The sequence below is a fragment of the Pygocentrus nattereri genome, chromosome 2, assembly GCF_015220715.1.
Source record: "Pygocentrus nattereri isolate fPygNat1 chromosome 2, fPygNat1.pri, whole genome shotgun sequence".
Taxonomy (NCBI): Eukaryota; Metazoa; Chordata; class Actinopteri; order Characiformes; family Serrasalmidae; genus Pygocentrus; species Pygocentrus nattereri.
The window spans coordinates 55567789-55582542 of record NC_051212.1 but is presented as its reverse complement, the minus strand read 5'-3'; the positions used below and the strand labels follow the sequence as shown (position 1 = coordinate 55582542).

The 14754-nt window shown below is 43.2% G+C and overlaps 1 protein-coding gene across 1 annotated transcript; it reads left to right on the top strand.

Moving 5' to 3' along the window:
• The first annotated feature begins 4448 nt into the window (after nucleotides 1-4448).
• Nucleotides 4449-13757, top strand: ftr66 (finTRIM family, member 66). The gene is made up of 6 exons (XM_017686554.1): nucleotides 4449-5024; nucleotides 7397-7492; nucleotides 8328-8549; nucleotides 8709-8868; nucleotides 12605-12664; nucleotides 12897-13757. Exons 1-6 carry the CDS (start codon nucleotides 4449-4451, stop codon nucleotides 13424-13426), a joined length of 1644 nt encoding a protein of 547 aa, XP_017542043.1. The 3' UTR covers nucleotides 13427-13757.
• Nucleotides 13758-14754: the final 997 nt, after the last annotated feature.

Here is a 14754-nt window from a genome sequence, read left to right as displayed (position 1 = left end):
TTGGTGTGAAAGTAGAGGAGGCAGTGGAGAGGGCAAGATGGAGGCAGATGATCCGCTGTGGCGTCCCCTAAAGGGAGCAGCCGAAAGAAGAAGAAGAAGAAGAAGAAGAAGAGAACCATCAAATGCATCTGGAATCTGTCCCAGAACACCTGTTGAAATTTGGTACAATGGTTTCTACATGCATTAATATTTTCTCAAGGTTCAAAGAAAACATACAGATTGTTTTATACAAGCTTCAAATGTCTGTGTTTAATCTAGAATAATTCAAACATTTTCACATAAATCGTTGTTATCTTAGTGCTAACATACCAACAGAGTCCCACAGGGGCGCTAGCAGATAGAAGGGCTTCTCCTCACGTTCAACCAGGTTTTAACATCTATAGCCTGAACTGAAAGGCCGAGCTGTAAGAGTCACGGTTCAGCTCTGAGTGAGTGTTTGTAAAGAGAGATCCAGAACAGCTGCTGCTCTCTCCACACTCAGAGCTCCATTCGGTATCAAACATAAACAAAGAAATGTCAAACACACTCACACAGACATGCAGGGGCCAGTGGTGATGGTATGACTGGGCCCAGCAGGTCTAGGCCCACCTACTTTTATCACTGGCCCACCCAGTGACTGGGTTACTTTCAAAGTGTTACTTTCAGTATTAAAATCTTATGAATTAATTAACAAAAAAAAATTAAATGACTCACTGATGACATTCAAATACCACTTTAATGTGTTCTTAAAGAATTAAAGGGAATGAAAAAGATTTCTGCATAATTAAAGAGCTGAAATATAAACAGAGTAACTCGGAGCGGTTCGGTGTGAAACGCTCCGTTCTAGATAAACTGATCGAGTCAGAACCGTTCACAGTGGTGGTGATGGGAACCAGATGTCCCTCTAAAAGCTCCTACAGAAAGTTCCTACATGAACTGGTTCTGAATTCACTGCCTGATGACTGAGACGCTGTTTTATGAGGGTTTAGAGAACTTCAACTCCATTCATGGTGGAGGGAGACATGCAGGGCGCTGTGCGGCAAAATAGCCCCAAAAAAAACTCATTATTCCAGATTTTCCAACATATTTTCCATCATCAACATTCCATATAAGCTCAGAAGACTCGTGTAGGTTCTCTGGAGGTTCTGGATGGTAAATAAAGTGTCTGTATCTGTGTTGTAGTCATGGCGACGCCTGGTTCCCATCACCACCACTGTAAACACATCTAAGTCTAATTTTCTCTGCAATGACCCATGTTGCATCAAACCGCCCTTAATGACTTTGTTTACATCACAACAGCAGAATTATAATTAGGCCAGCCCAGCACCTGCAGTCTCTGACCATGAAGATGTAAAATGCAAAATGGTCTTGCTGAAACAAGCATGGACGTCTCTGAAAAAGACGTCATCTAGATGGCAGCATAAGTTCCTTGAAAATGCAGATGTACCAGCATAAATGGTGTTTTCACTGATGTGCAGGTTACCCACTAATACCCCACCAACACCATGACAGACACTGGCTTTTGAACTTTACACTGGTAACAATCTAAATAGTCTTTTTCTTCCTTGGCCTGGAGAACATCATGTCCATAATCTCTGTAAAAAATCTGAAAGTTTGACTCATCAGACCACAACACACATTTCCACTGAGGATCAGTCTATTTCAGATGAACTTCAGCCCAGAGAAGTCAACAGCGTTTCTGGTGTTTGCTGATTTATATGGCTTCCACTTTACATTGTAGAGACTTGTCTTGCATTTGTGGATACAGCAGCTGATGATGTTTAATGAGAAGTTTTTGGAAGTACTCCTCAGTCCAGGTGGTCATGCCTATGTTACTGCAGTGAGGGATACATTATTTGTGGTGAGTCTCGACTCACTCAGAAAAGGACTTGGTCTTTCCTGGGTGCTCCTTTTATACCCAAGCATTATTCACTCTCAGAAATAAAAGTACTAAACTGTCACCCTCTGATCACTGGGGTGGTTCCCTCAAGGCTCCATCTCAGCACCTTCAGTCAGGAAACATAACTGAACCATAACCCACTGAAATGATCTGTTCTAAGCTGGACTGACTCCACACACCCCGCCTCGCCTCGCCTCCAGACTTTTACTCTACTGTTCTGTTTTAAAACATTCGGTTATGAAAAGGAACAAATACCAACTTTTCACCTGGAGGAACTGATTTAAGCTCCACAATCAGACCTTAGAACCTCTGCTGGAGCTTTGAGGGAACATTTACACTGCTATTACCTTGATGAATGAAAAATGTACCTGCACAGAACCTTTGTGTCAAACAGTGTTGGATCAGCTGTTTGAGATGTTCTTTGAAAGATTTCACAACAATCCTAGTCTCAAATTGCTTCTGCCCCAAATTTTGTGGCAGATGTTGCAGGCCTCAGTTTCGCAATGAGCATATATTTACAAAAATAATGAAGTTGACAAGATAAAAGATGTTTTTATTTAAAACGCAGATCAAAGTTTATTAACAAATCCCTACTTTCTGTTTAGACTCAGGTTTTACCTGCAGTTCCCACTCTCTTGGAACTGGGTTTTGTAGGAACATGTGTATGAGCTGATAGCTGAGTGCACTAGATATGAAGTACATGATCTAGAGCATAAGACTGAATGTTCAGATCACAGTGCACAGATGTTAATCTCACAAGACACACAGAAACCTTGTGGTGGTTCCGGTCGTAATCAATTTAGGTGGTTTACTTTCAATAACGCATGTTTCATTTTCACTGATTCTTGAGGGCAAACAAATGCTCACTTCAGTTTGATTGGTAGTTAATATACTTCCTGTGCAGATATCCCATTCAAATTTACATGCACAATATCTTCTGACTGTTTACTTTGCATGTTCTCCCTGTGTCTGCCTGGGTTTCCTCTGGGTTCTCCGGCTTCCTCCCATGGCCCATAGACATTCAGTCAGGCCAATTGGACATGTTACATTTCCCGTGTCTATCTGTCTGCCCTGTGATGGACTGGTGACCTGTCCAGGGTGTATCCTGCCTTCCGCCCGATGACCACTGGGATAGGCTCCAGCACCAACCAAGCGATCACTCTATGTGAGGGTTTGGCAAATCCAGCTCTTTTGAATTGAATTCAGAACTATTAGCAAACTGTGTTTGCACACTGTGGAATTAGACCTCTGCATTTAACCCACCCGTGCAGTGAAACACCCTCATACATGCACACTAGTGAACACACACACTAGGGGGCAGTGAGCACACTTGCCCAGAGCGGTGGGCAGCTCTATCCAACGGCGCCCAGGGAGCAGTTGGGGGTTAGGTGTCTTACTCACATACTGTCAGCTGAGGGGATCGAACCGGCGACCTTCCAGTCACAAGGCTGGTTCCCCGACCTCCAGCCCACGACTGCCTGATTTCAAACTGAGGATCTTTCGCGTGTTAGGTGAACGTGATAACCACTGCACTACGGAACGGAGCAAAGATATGTATTGTAAGTATTGTGGTCTCTTTTCCTGCCCTGTCGTGGCTCCACAGCTGAATCAGATCAGTAGGTAATAATAAAATAATCCTCCTCTACAGTAAAATAAAGCTCTGCTGATCCTTCAACACAGTTTAACAGTAAATGGTCTTAAACGCTGGAGTTAATGTAGAACTGCTGATTCACCCTTTAACCCTGAAGATCAGCGCAGACGGCTGGTCACCATAGCAACACAGACAGCAGTCTCGCCCAGCTAGTAGCTACGAAACGGCAAAGAGAGAGATTTAATCTCTCGTTAATTTGGAGATTAATGGACTTTATTAGTGTTTATAATCAGTCCAGCTGGTTTCCTGATACGATTAATCTGCAACAAGAAACAGACAAACACTAAAAGTCACAAAGCTGAAGTCATTTTCTCTTTCGCCACTTTCATTTGTTCGTCTTTTCTCGTTCCACCTTAAATGGTGCAGCTACTGGACTCTGGCACCTGAGGCACCATTTAAGGTGGAACGGGAAATTAAAACAAGAAGCTGGTGATGAGAAGCGACTTCAGCCCCGTATAAAATCAAACATTGAGAGACATTTTACAAGAAACTGTTCCACTTCTGTGGAAAAGTTTCCTGCTGGAGATGCGAGAAAAGCGGCTACAGCTGAGCTGAGCTGGGGCTGTGTGATAGAAAGAGTCCCAGCTAGTGGAGTAAACGAGAATTGTTTATGTCGCTGAAAAACAAAAAACGAGAGCTGTGACAACTTTAGACTAAGAAGTTTGAGCTGAGTGAACTCTGGTGTAGTCAAGGTGACTTAACCTGAGAAAAGCAGTGTCTTCTCATCTGCTACCATCTTTAATTATGCAGAAACATCTAAAATTAAGGGAATTCTCCATTAAATCACACAGACTTGCATTGCCACACTGCACATGCTCCCACACAGACACACTAGGGCGTGGCTCAGCCCGCTAGCGGCGCTGATAACACCTGCCTTAGTGCCCGGCTCTCCCACTTCCCCCAGCTCTCTGAAGGACAATGGCCCAGGTGGAGCAGCTTCTGGGCCGAGAGCAGTTCACCTGCCCCATTTGCTTGGACTTGCTCCGAGACCCTGTGGCCATTCCATGCGGGCACAGCTACTGCATGAGCTGCATTGACGTCTACTGGACAAACAATGACACGCGTAAGGCCGTTAGCTGCCCCCAGTGCAGACAGAGCTTCAACCCCAAGCCCATCCTCAACAGGAACACCATCCTGGCCGAAATGGTGGAGAAGCTGAAGGTTGCGGTGCAGCCGTCCGTCCGTTCGGTGGCCAGTGAAGTCGAGTGTGATTTGTGCACCGAGACGGGAGGCAAAGCCGTGAAGTCCTGCTTGGTGTGTCTGGTGTCTTACTGCGAAGCTCACCTCCAGCCGCACTACCGGTCTCCAGCGTTGAAGAAACACCAGCTGGTGGAGGCCTCCAGGCACCTTCAGGAGAAAATCTGCCCTCAGCACAACAAGCTTCTGGAGATCTACTGCCAGACGGACCAGCGGTGCATCTGCCTGCTGTGCGTTATCGATGGACACAAGGGTCACGACACGAGCTCGGCCGCTTCGGAGGGCGCAAAGCAACAGGTAAAGAGGCCAAACGTGGTCACTTTGACTCTTTTTTAGGATGCAATACCCTGGCCCCTCCTTCACGTCACATTTCAAAATAAAAGTTCTTTGGTTTCGGTTGTGCCGTCTGACGTTTGAGGAGGTAAAAACTTGCGGACAAGAGTTTTTCTGTGAGTTGAGCGCTTTAAAAGTTGCCTTAAAAGTTTTCAAACATAAAATCATTCCAAACTTTACTAAATTACCTGTTTGGATTGTTTACCTGGTCAACATATATGGCTGAACTTTTGCCCCAGCATTTTTAGACTTTTGGAGGTTAAAAGAAGGTAAAATGGAAATTTTATGGCTGTATTGTAAGCCCAGCTGCTTTTTCAGGATTCACCATTTTCACATTAATGTCCAGCATTATGCAAAAGCATTGTACAACTATTGGGAATCCTTGAGGTGTCACCCAATCCTGACTGCTGAGACTAATCTAGAGGCTAATAAACACACTCGTCAAAAAAATGGCAAAATAATTAAGCCTTTAATGGTCTTAACGACAAATCATTAAACAGTCAGCTGCAGTGAGTCGGAGTGGGCGAGGTTTTCTCTAAATGCTGGAGTTTAGTGTGTAAACTTTCCGTTTTTTACAGAAAGAAGAGTCAGTGTTGATCCACTCAGCACCGACGGCTTCACTACAGGGTTTCACTACAGGGTTTAAATCTGGAACCATCAGGAAAAAACACAATCTTTTGGGTGTTTCCCATTTTTGGGTGTTTCCCATTTTTGGGTGTTTCCCATTGTTTCCCAGGAGTGTAGATTGCTATTGAGCTCCTTATGGAAGACCATTGCTGCCAGACAGAAATCTCCGTCTGTTTCCGGCAGCAGTATATATACTGTCCAAAATATTGGCTTAATATCTCAAAATAATTACTAATTTTCTCAAAATGTTGAGATTCTATGTTGAAATAAAGAGTTTCATGAAAATTGCAGAAGGTAAATTATTGATCTGGGATAATAACTCATAACCATAAAATACTAAGTCCTTTCGAGATGCTAAGTCAATATCTCGAGAGACTAAGTCATTATTTCAGGATTTTTGAGAAAACAAGTCATTATTTCAAGACGCTAAGTCAATATTTTGAGAGAACATCATTATTTCAAGTTTTTTGAATTTTGATTATGTAAAGATACTAAGAGAGAATTTTAAGAGCTGGTTTGTGTTTAATGTGAGACCAAATATTCTCTATAGGGTTTAAGTCTGGACCAGCCAGAACCAGCAGTAAAAACCATTAGTATTTGGATGTTTCCCCTGTTTTTTTGCCCAGCAGTGTGGACGGCACCAAAACCAAACTCAAGTCATCTGAAGGTTAAGAAGGTTAGAAGGTAAAGTTATTACAATTTGATGATCTTCTGTGTTAATACGGCCAAACAGTTTAAATAGAGATATAATATTTTTTATTCCTTTATATTAAAATGAAATTTCATTGAGGTTCACGAGTGCAGGGCGCTGATCGTCCTTTGATCCACGTTTCAAGCAAAACCTCAGATGGCCTGATTGTTATCCAACACTGAGCGGCAGCTAACGGGACGATGAGAAAGAACCCATTGTCTCCCATTCAAATCTCAGCCGTCTCACCCGCCCTCCTCTCTCCACAGCTTCCTCTATTGTTATTAGCTGAGATAGACATCTCCAGCTCTTATACAATCAGAGGCTGGGTTGGCCTGATGCCTTTGGCAACCTGCTCTACTGTTTTGAATACGGTGTGCACAGGATATCCGCGTATACACGTTCCTCATGATGAACATATCCCAATATATCATCATCCTTATCAGTTATTAAAGACAAATTCCTCTTATTTTTCTACATTTCTGCATCACTCAGTGTGTGAGATGTTATCACAGAGATCCAGAGGGTTTGGTGTGAAACGGTTCAGACGTCTTTACAGTGGTGGTGATGGGAACCAGGCGTCGCCATGACTACAACACAGATATAGACACTTTATTTACCATCCAGAACCACCAGAGAACCTACACGAGTCTTCTGAGCTTATATGGAATGCTGATGATGGAAAACAGTGGAAAATCTGGAATAATGAGTTTTCTTTGGGGACTATTTTGCCGCACAGCGCCCTGCATGTCTCCCTCCACCATGAATGGAGTTGAAGTTCTCTAAACTCTCATAAAACAGCGTCTCAGTCATCAGGCAGTGAATTCAGAACCAGTTCATGTAGGAACTTTCTGTAGGAGCTTTTAGAGGGACGTCTGGTTCCTATCACCACCACTGGGAACGGTTCTGACTCCAAGTTTATCTAGAACAGAGAGTTTCACACCAAACCGCTCAGAACCGCTCGGTTTACATCTTTTGGTCAAACGTCTCCATCACGTCATGCCTGGATGTTCCTCCACAGAAGCAGCTGGGGTTGACGAGGCGGAAGTTCAGGCTGAGAATCCACGCAAAGGAGAAGGAGCTGATGGAGCTCAGACAGTCGGTGGAAACTCTTAAAGTGAGAATTTAGCCCTTCTCTCAAACACAAGCTCCTTGGTTTAGTTCCTGATGAAAGTCCATTCCAGCCAGATAGAGGTGAACCATAACTTTTCACCATCTGTTTCAGGCAGCTGTTTATATTGGCCAGAAATATTAATATCTCAAAATAATTCTTATTTTCTCAAAAGTTTGAGATACTACATTGAAGTAAAGAGTTTCCTGAAATTTCCAAAAGATAAGTCATTGTTTTGGGATAATAACTCATAAATACTAAGTTATTATTTCAAGATGTAAAATTAATTTTGAAAATTTTTGAGAAAATATGTCATGATTTTAAACTTTTGGAGAAAAATCATTATTTTAAGACTTTAGAGAAAATCGCCAAGACTTCGACAGAATGTTATATTTCAAGAAAGTGCTTCAAAATTTGGAGAAAATGATTCATTTCAACATGCTAATTCAACGCTTTGAGAAAACAAGTGATTATTTCAAGATTTTTGATACTAAGTCATTATTTTGACAGAAAATGTCATTATTTAAAAAAAGTCATTTAATATTTTGAGAAAATAAGTAATTATTTTGCGGCTTAGAAAAATGAAAAAGTAATTATTAATTTTCCAAAAATAAGTAATTATTTCAAAATGCTAAATTAATATTTAGGAGAATTTTTTTAAAGATACTAAGTCAATATCTTGAGAAAATAAGTAATTATGTCAAGATAGTGAAGCTGGAAACAGAGAAGGGAAAGAAGCAGGTGATTTATCTCCTCCACTTGGTGTGAAGGAGCTTCTGTAGAACCCATTTCTCAGTACAGTACCGGGTCCGGATTGGAGAGCTACTGTCTCCTCTCACAGATCTCGGTTCACTCATCGGCGGAGGGCAGTGACCAGATCTTTGGAGAGCTCGTTCAGTCTGTGCAGAGGAGGTGCCAGGAGGTGAGAGAGCTGATCCAAGACCAGGAGCGGATGGCTGTGAGGCTGCTGGAGAAACTGGAGCAGGAGATCCTCGAACTCAAGGAGCGGGACCACAAGCTGGAGCTGCTCCTGCACACAGACGACCACATCCATCTCCTTCAGGTAGCCAGAGGTTCAGAGAGAAGGACAGAAACACAGCTCAGCTCATCCCGACTCGCTCAGTCGCCCGCTGATGATGACCGGTGGTCCTACACATTGGTACAGTTATTGGTGTATCTGTCTGTATTCTGGGTGTTTGTGTTTCTCTCTTGGTATCTATAGACCTACAGGTTGTTCTCTGCCCCTCCTGGACCCCCAGACGCGCACAGCATCTCCATAGCTCCATTCTCTGATCTCAGCAATGTGACCAGTGCCATCACTGCTCTCAGGACAAGGCTGGAGGGGGTTTTTAAAGCGGAGTGGCCCAAGATCGTCAGAGCAGGTAAGAGAAAAAATCAGTGGTGGACGAAGTTCATAACCATGTACAGGAGTTAAAGTCAAGACCCCCAAGGTAAAATATTCCTCCAGTAAAAGTAGAAGCTCCTCCCTTTAGACCTCCACTGGAGTAAAAGTACTAAAGTATTTGCCTTCAAATGTACTTAAGTATAAAGTAAAAGTACTAAAAGAGTAATTCTGGCTCTGATGTCCTGTTATCATTTTTATAACCAGACTGGCTTCATGAACTCATTTCAGGTGAAAGTCCTCCAGCGTCTCTCTTGGTAAACCAGTCTTTTAATAGAACGTCATTAATTAGTGACGCTGACGTCTATTAAAATGATCAGAAGCACAAAACACTGAAGGTAAACAGTTTCCATCAGGGAGAACCGAGTGGCTCTGAAATCACTTTTTACACACAAGCAAAGTTTCAGTTTCAGATTTATTTACAACTTAGTTCCAAGTTTAAGTTGAATAAAAACTGGCTTTAAACTCAGGATCACAGATGAGCTCCTTTACTATGTTGATCTGTAGGCGTCTGTTCATAAACATAAACCAGCCCAAACTCATTTACTATAAAATGAAATGGTGTTTGTAGAAATTCAGAAAAAAGCCGCGTCAGTCTCGACTGCATATGTGGACATATTTCTATATTGAGCTCTATTTACACAAAGTTAGGTTAGTTCATCATTTATGTTGAACAGACTCTCCCAAAGTTTTACGCTGCTGCGCTGACGTTGAACCGCGTGCTGCACTGGGTCGGTATGACCGACAGGTCAAAACCAGCTCTAAACAAAGTGACCGCTGGGCCCTGATTGGTGCTCTGGCTTTGCGCTTCTTTCGTTTTGACATGTTACGTTTTTATACACACAGAAACCAAAAGGAACCACAGATTTCTCAAAATGTAGGAGGAAAAAGTCGGATATTAGACTCTGAAATGTAGTGGAGTGAAAGGAAAAAGTCCAGAACGGAGAAACTTCAGTACAGATACACCAAAAATACTAAAGTACAGAAATTAATTACATTTACTCAGTTACTCAGTTACTGTCCAGCACTGGAAAAAAAGTATTACCATCTACATCCAGGACCCAAAAGTGTCCAGGGAGCTACTCATCCAACATTTCTTCAGAAAGGGTCTTCACAAGGAGATTGTCCCCCTCTACTCTCCTGCAAAGGCTTTCCAAAACAGGTTGGAACACTGCTGGGAATTAGCCACAAGAGCAATAGTGAGACCAGCTGATCCCGAAGGTTTTTATTTAGCAGGTGAACATTTTTAGGTTCAGGAATCCAAAAACAAAGAATATAAAGAGCCGTCAATAACTTTATTTCTATCTTTCTTGTTTGCTCACACACTCACTACGAAGTGAGATCAGAGAACTCCCACTCTGCAGTGTCTTCCGGGTTTCTCGGACACTAGGTGGCGCTCCCGAGCGAGTACAAAATGAATGGGTTGATATCGAGCATCTGAGCGAAATCATAGTTTATAAATTCTTAAACATTTTAATGTAAAGGAATTCCTTCATTTCCAGAACAGCATAAAACACTTTAACACCGCTGTGATATTTAAGAGCTTTTAAACTCGAGTTATAGGAGTTTAAACCGGCGCCTCGTGACATCAGAGAGCGCGAACAGCCAATGAGCTGCTCCGCTCGCCCATCAATCATCCCGCTCTAGCAGTAAAGCCCCGCCTCCTGCTGCCCAAACCCGTTTACTGTAGAATGAAGGAAACACACCGGTGAGTTTTCTCTGTTGTTTTAGTGAAACTCCACCTCCTGCCATCCAAAACTAAAGGAAAGTTCTGTGATTAGAAACTATTTTAACTGTTCGTTTTAAGCCATTGTGCTCCATCCACTCCCATTCACTGAGGCTTCGCTCGCTGGCGCCCTCTGCTGTATCTGTTTTTGATATAACGGGGGAAATAAGAAGTGGACAGGTTCCTCATGAACCGGCTCTGGTGAGGTTAAACTAGTTGTCTTGTCAGCTGGTTAGCTGATGTTACCTAGCTGATCTTTACCTCACTCAAGCCCAAAGCTACAGTTTAAAAGCAACCAAGCAAAAACAGATGTCCAGCTATACTGACCGCAATATGCCACACATCCATACTGTAGGCGGATATTCACTCAGTTTCACTGTGCTACTCTGGATATTATAGATTCTGAATGAGGTCTAATGTTTACTTATTTATCCTGTCTTCAGCTCGGCTACCGATCACTGTGCAGCGCACAAACAGAGCCTCATATGATTGGCTAACAACGTATGAGGTCTGATATGATTGTCCGAACGTTACGTCAGTCAATCTCAGGTAGAACCGCAGAGGTAGATTTAAAATCTATGCCATACAGAGAAAACAGAGTCAATATATCCACCTAAAATATGGATTTTATCATTTTTTTGGTTTATTTTTGTTTTCTTTTTTCTTTAACAACAGTGCCTCCCCCAGGTCGCACCCTGCTATTACAGTGCAGTGTGAATGAGAATGAGCTAGAGATGATTTGGCCTAGTAATGTACATTTACCCAGGAGGGGGCGGGGCGGTGGTGGTAAATAACATTTAAGGACTAAAGCCCCCCTAAAATCGGCCTAGCAAAGCCCATGGAGCTTCATCACCCAAACTCAACTAAAGGGTGTTCACCAAAGTCCCTTCGCCCAGAGATGTTCAGTGGAGCTTCATCACATCATCTCATTCCAAGGATGTTTACCATTCCAACTTATCTCTTCCCTAAATGATGAGCTCTACTTCTTCAGTACTTCCCAAAGGACACAAATAGACCTTCGCCAGTCCAGTTCATCCTAAAAGTATTCCAAGGAGCTTTATTTCCCCAACTCGTCCCTTATGTGTTCAGTGGAGCTTCACCACCTCAGAGAACCTGATTCCACGACTCTCCATTCCAACGGAGGGAGTTTTACAGCCCTATGCCCTGAGCCTAGTGATCCTGGGGTTGCTTGTTGATTTTCCAGAGCTTCATTCTACTGTCAGTGCTTTTCTACTGAGAATACGCAGGTGCATGTTTTGCAGTTGAACATCTGTGTCAGCAATAAACAGACTAATCCACTCACTGGATGTGGTGTCTGGATACTTTTGGATATCTTTGTGTATCTTCCCTGATAGCAAGAGGACAGTGGACCCCTGTGGGCACACTGTGGGTCTTGCTCAGCGTTTTCTGGAGGGTCCACTGATGGTTAAACAGAGTATCACACAAAACTCACAGTCCAGTTTACTGATTTCCCTTCCTTCTTGTCTTTAGTTGTACTTTGTAAATGAATAGATTAGTAAGTAATTTTAATCCAGCTCAGTGTCAGCAACAACATTTTCAGGCTTAGTCGTCATTTATTCTCTGCCAGTTGTTTGCAGAGGTGTAAAATTCAGATCCAGAAAGTTAAAATCCTTCCCAGGATTTTGTTCCAACTGCCTGGCTTGTCTAGTTAGGTCAAACCACCAGCAGAGCTGTCCGGGCAGTTGGAACAAAATCCTGGGAAGGATTTTTACTTTCTGGATCTGAATTTTACACCTCTGAGTCTATGTGAATTTAAAATGTCTTTGGGGAGATAAAAAAAAGCTTGTATGCAGGACAGTAATCTGGGTGGTCCGAGCCGAGGGGGACCAGCAGTGGGGGGGTGCTGACCTCATCAGGCCAGTGGACCGATATACGCTTGCTATCTGGGTTAGAAGTCATTGTGTAGTCTGTATCATTTGTGAGTCGTTGGGTAAAAGTGTCTGATGAGTTTTTGTTGTTTTATTCCCAGCCAGCACAGTGAAGTTCCTCCAGAGTCCACTTCCCAAAATCAGACCGGAGTTCCTGTACTGTGAGTACTGCAGGCCTTAAATACACAGTGCCTACGTGAATGAAGTGCTGAGGGATCACAGTGACGTGTCCATCACACAGCTGTGTAATTTGCTTTGTGGTTGAAATGGATGTGTATAAAAGTGAAGTTCAACAGTTTTCACTGGCACGGTTTGCATAATTGAGCTGTTGAGTTGAGCCACGTCGTGTGACGTAACCTCCTTCCTTTTTGCTCTTCTCCGTTTCTTCTCCAGACTCCCGCCAGCTCACGCTGGACCCTCGCTCGGCCCACAGGGAGCTGAGCGTGTCTCCCGACTGCAGGACGGCGTCGGTGCGGGCGCGAGAGCACTCCTGTCCTGACCAGCCCGAGCGCTTTGACTACTGGTGCCAGGTGCTGGGCTCCCAGGGCCTGCAGGGCTGCTGCTACTGGGAGGCCGAGTGGAGCGGGATGGGCATCACCGTGGCTGTGGCCTGCAAGGACCTGGCCAGGAAAGGGGATGGCAGTGACGCTCACTTTGGGCGCAACGCTAATTCGTGGAGTTTGTTCTGCTCTAGGAAAGCTTACGCTTTCTGGCACAACAACACAGTGACCAGGATCCCGGGGCCAAGCTCATCCAGGATAGGGGTGTATCTGGACCACAATGCCGGCACGTTGGCCTTCTACAGCGTCTCTGAGAACATGAGGCTCCTCCACAAAGTTCACACCACATGCACCCAGCCCCTCTACCCCGGCTTTGAGTTCACGTGTTATGGAGCACTTGTTACATTATGTCAGATGGAGTAGGGCTCACAATTTGTGGCCACTTTATTAGAAACACCCACCTTGTGCTTCCACTCACTTATAGCCAGTTTGACCACAGCAGAAAGGACATTACGCCCCCTGGTGGTAAATATAAAACTTACGTGCCACTTTATTAGAAACACCTACCTTGGGCTTCCACTGACTGGCCACTTTATTAGAAACGCCCACCTTGTGCTTCATCATCAGCAGCTGTTCTCTTCTTGTTTTCTTGCTCAAGCTTTCATATAAAGCTACAAGATGAAGTCCAGACTGTACACAGTACCGTTCACTTCAGCTGAATCAGAAATATATGTAATCACATTTATCACCTATTCATGACGTTTCAACTTGTGTTGATTATTTAACTATAATCTATTATTATTATTATTATTATTATTATTATTGTTATCTTTTATTATTAGTAGTAGTAATATTTCCATATTATTTTTGCAGCCTGTACTGTTATGTTACTATTGTTTAATATTACAAATATTAAAAAATATAGTTTGTCTTTCTTTTAAATTTCACATAAAGCATGTTGAGCTGCATTCATATCACACATTGTTATTATTAATATTATTAATGTGCTATGTGATTTTGAGTCTACTTAATCTGTGTAATACGATACTACAGGAGACTCTACAGAACCTCCAATCTTATAGTTTTTCCCGTCTCCTTAACAGTAAAGCTGTTTCTGTATGTCTGACACTTTAATGCGCAATTACTGTTTATTTGCTAAATTTCACATAAAAAATAAAAATACAACAAAAATACATACCTTGTGCTTCCACTCACTGGCCACTTTATTAGAAACACCCACCTTGTGCTTCCACTCACTGGCCACTTTATTAGAAACACCCACCTTCTGCTTCCACTCACTGGCCACTTTATTAGAAACACCCACCTTGTGCTTCCACTCACTGGCCACTTTATTAGAAACACCCACCTTGTGCTTCCACTCACTGGCCACTTTATTAGAAACACCCGCCTTGTGCTTCCACTCACTGGCCACTTTATTAGAAACACCCACCTTGTGCTTCCACTCACTGGCCACTTTATTAGAAACACCCACCTTGTGCTTCCACTCACTGGCCACTTTACTAGAAACACCCACCTTGTGCTTCCACTCACTGGCCACTTTATTAGAAACACCCACCGTGTGCTTCCACTCACTGGCCACTTTATTAGAAACACCCACCTTGTGCTTCCACTCACTGGCCACTTTATTAGAAACACCCACCTTGTGCTTCCACTCACTGGCCACTTTATTAGAAACACCCACCTTGTGCTTCCACTCACTGGCCACTTTATTAGAAACACCCACCTTGTGC